Source organism: Alligator sinensis, unplaced genomic scaffold, assembly GCF_000455745.1.
Source record: "Alligator sinensis unplaced genomic scaffold, ASM45574v1 scaffold376_1, whole genome shotgun sequence".
Classification (NCBI taxonomy): Eukaryota; Metazoa; Chordata; order Crocodylia; family Alligatoridae; genus Alligator; species Alligator sinensis.
In genome coordinates, this window is record NW_005843364.1 from 56339 (window position 1) to 59599 (window position 3261).

Here is a 3261-nt window from a genome sequence, read left to right on the forward strand (position 1 = left end):
GTCTTGCCCCTAGGGAGCCTCCTTTCACTCCCTGCTCTGTCTCCCTGCAGGAAATGGGCTCCCAGGCTCTGTCTACTGCCCAGACCCTCCTCCAGCATGTGCATGATGCCTGCCAGAGCCTGGTGCCCAGCATCCAGGGGCTGCCAACCAGTGTGCAGGAGCAGGTCCAGCAGGGCTGCCGGCACCTGGGGGAGCTCCAGGCTGCCTTCTCCAGCGCCCTGTCCTTCCAGGAGCTGTCTGAGGGGCTGCTGAGCCAGAGCCGAGAGAAAGTGGCCAAGGCCCGGGAGTGCCTGGATGATCTGCTGGAGTATGTGGCTAGGAACATCCCTCTTACCTGGGTTGTGGGGCCCTTTGCTCCTGCTGCAGCCCCTGCAGAGCAGGTGGAGGAGCCTATTGCAGAGGGGAAAGTGGAGGAACCTGCATGGGAAGGCAAGGTGGAGCTCTGAAGTGGTGAACCCTCCCCACTATGGGCAATTCCTATGGAAGGAGAACCCAGTTTTTGTTGAGGGATTTCTTTTGTCTTCATTCAGACAGTGAAGGTGGGGTGGGCCTCTGTCTGTCTGATTGTGCAGATCCTTACCCCAATAACCTGCTAGCTTGCCTGGGTTCCCCAGAACAGGCTTTCTTTCCCTTCCCCTCAACTTGGTTGGCCTGTTGGTGTGTTACTAATTCAAAGCTTCTCCAGTCCTAAAGAACATGCCTTCTGGTGTGACTGCTGTTGGCTTTGTGTTGATCTAATCTGGTGTTTGCAGCCTGTTTTCCAGTGTGTGCCACCCAGGTTGCAGGGAAAAGAGGTATGCTTGTATTGGCTCTTGTACTTGGCAGAATTGCTGCAGCCACTTGAATAAACACTGCATTGAAAAAACAGCTTTGGCTGCTTCTAGTCTTTCCTAGCTCGAGTGGCTCCAGCAGCTGCTGCTCTTCAAACAGGCTCCCATCCTACCTGGCCAGGTGGCTTCCCTCCCACCTAATGGGGAAGGGAGGGGCTCATCCAGAGTAGGGTCTCTGGTCTCCTCTTCTCTCCTCCTGCCCAGGGAACTGGCTTCTCCCAACCCAGCATAGCTCCAGACTGCAGAGGAGTGGGAGCCCTCTGTGCAGCATGCATTAAAGCTGCCACTCCCCACCCCTGGCTGCTGCAGTCCCTGCAAGGGCAGGAAGGTGCCTCTGCTGTGTAGAAGCTGTACACTGGGGGCCAGGAGCTGGATCCATTGCATTAGCTCCACAGCTGCTGCAGGCAGGAAGAGACCCAGTAGCAGTTCTTCAGAAATGAGTTGCTTTATCATCAAAGGTTCTTGCATGGTTCTGTCCTTGACAGCTGCCTTAACACTTGGTGATGCAGCAGCTGCTATTTATGAGGGTACTTTCTGGGAACTCTCTGCTCTGGTCTTCATTACCTCTCAAGGAGCTTTTGAAAATACTTGCTGTGTGCTTAATGTGCTTGCAAGGAGTAATCCCAGTGTCGCCTACTTTTTTCTGCAAGCAGTTCTCTAGGGCTACATACTCTGACTAAACAACAATTAAAAACGCATTCAGCAGCATCAGAAGAAAAGTGTAAACAGTCCTCTCCATCTGCCAGTTGGTTTTCCAAAGAGTGTAGCAGTACTGTGGTGACCACTGCTGACCAGTCTTCTCCCATCACGGTGGGAAAGAGCTGCATCTAGCACAGAAATTGAGGAACTAACAAGTGATTCAAAACCTAGGCTTGAATTGGGGAAAACTATTCTGTTGTCCTCTGTCAAAGAGCAGGAAGAAAAGTGCACTAACAACTACTGTTGCACAAATTGCTAGTTTCGTGCCCCTGGAGGCTCCCTCCAAATACCTCAAGGAGGGAGTCGCACACTCAGGCTGGGTCCATTATAAGTTTATTGATTGCACAATCGGTCGACAAAGGGGTTAAGTAACCTAAAGCAGAGTTGACCCCCAGTCTTTGTCTGAGGGTCTTTTTTATAGCTTACCTAAACAAAGAACTGTAGCGTGTCTTATAACTACTGGCAGTTTCACAATTTTACCGTTACGTCTAAGTTTCCACAGGATGTCAGGACCTTTTAAGTTAGGCTCAACTTATTATGGGATAGATGAAGGCACTTGCGTGTTGGGGAAGCTGTGGTAAGCTCAATGTCCTTTATCTTCATGTAATCTTTGTGTAATTCTAGGTCATTGAACAGGTGCGATTGTGAAACTCTATGTGTAAAGCTGCCTTTAACCTATATGCAGAAGCTATTGGCAAATTGAATACAGCAGCGTATTGCAAAAATAAAGCATCCTGTTTAAATTTAAGCCTTGTGTCTAAAATCTAATGTATTTGTACTACACTACTGATGGTACTGTATTTGTTTGAATCTAATACAAGGCTTTTCCCTCCACTTGACATGCAGTGGGGAGCCCATTTCTATCTTTGGATTAGAATTTGTGATGGAGGCCAGAAATTCCATAGTGGGCAACACTGTCCATAGCAACTGAGTCTTATGATATGTGTCCGGGTCTTCCCATTCGAAGGCAAACAATTTCTGACTCTCCTCATGCAGCGGGATAGAGAAGAAAGCATCTTTTAAGTCTAGCACAGAAAATATGCTGGCTTCGGCCGGGACTTGCGTTAGAATGGTGTGAGGATTTGGCACCATTGGATGATCCACTAAGACCTTTTTGTTTATTGCCCTCAGGTCTTGTACTAATCTGAAGGAGATGCCATCGGCTTTGGGCACACCCAGGATCGGGGTGTTAAAAGGGGATGATCCCTCTATCAACCACCCATACCGCTTGAATTTTTCAATCAGTGGTTTCAAGCCAGTCCGGGTGGACTTCTTCAGAGGATATTGTTTTACACATACAGGACCCTCTCCTTCTTTCAGAATAATCTTGATTGGATCTACACGTTTTGCCCGGGCAGGGGTCCCATCTGCCCACACACATGTATCAACATTCTCTAAAATCTCAATTCTTTTGGTTTCGGGTTCTATCTTGACTGTTCGAAGGGCCATTTGGTAATTTGAGCCCTGCTTTATTGACAGCCGTACCACAATTTGATCCTCACTGAAGAAAATTTCAGCTTGCAGTTTTGTTAACAAATCTCACCCCAGAAGAGCTATTGGGCAGGCAGGTGATTCTACGAAAGCGTGCTCCAACATATTATTCCCAGTCTTTGTGAGGAGGGGCTTACATACTGGAAATCTAGCTTGTCTTCCCTCTCTTCCTTCTACAGTCACCTGCTTCCCACTTTCTTCAGCTAGAGGGGGTTTCACGGGGATCATGGAATAGGGTGCC

General features: G+C 48.7%; 1 protein-coding gene across 1 annotated transcript; it reads left to right on the forward strand.

Moving 5' to 3' along the window:
• The first annotated feature begins 49 nt into the window (after positions 1-49).
• On the forward strand, positions 50-867 carry LOC112548646 (perilipin-3-like). Its single transcript, XM_025194996.1, has one exon. The coding sequence runs from the start codon at positions 54-56 to the stop codon at positions 444-446; it is 393 nt and encodes a 130-aa protein (XP_025050781.1). The 5' UTR covers positions 50-53; the 3' UTR covers positions 447-867.
• Positions 868-3261: the final 2394 nt, after the last annotated feature.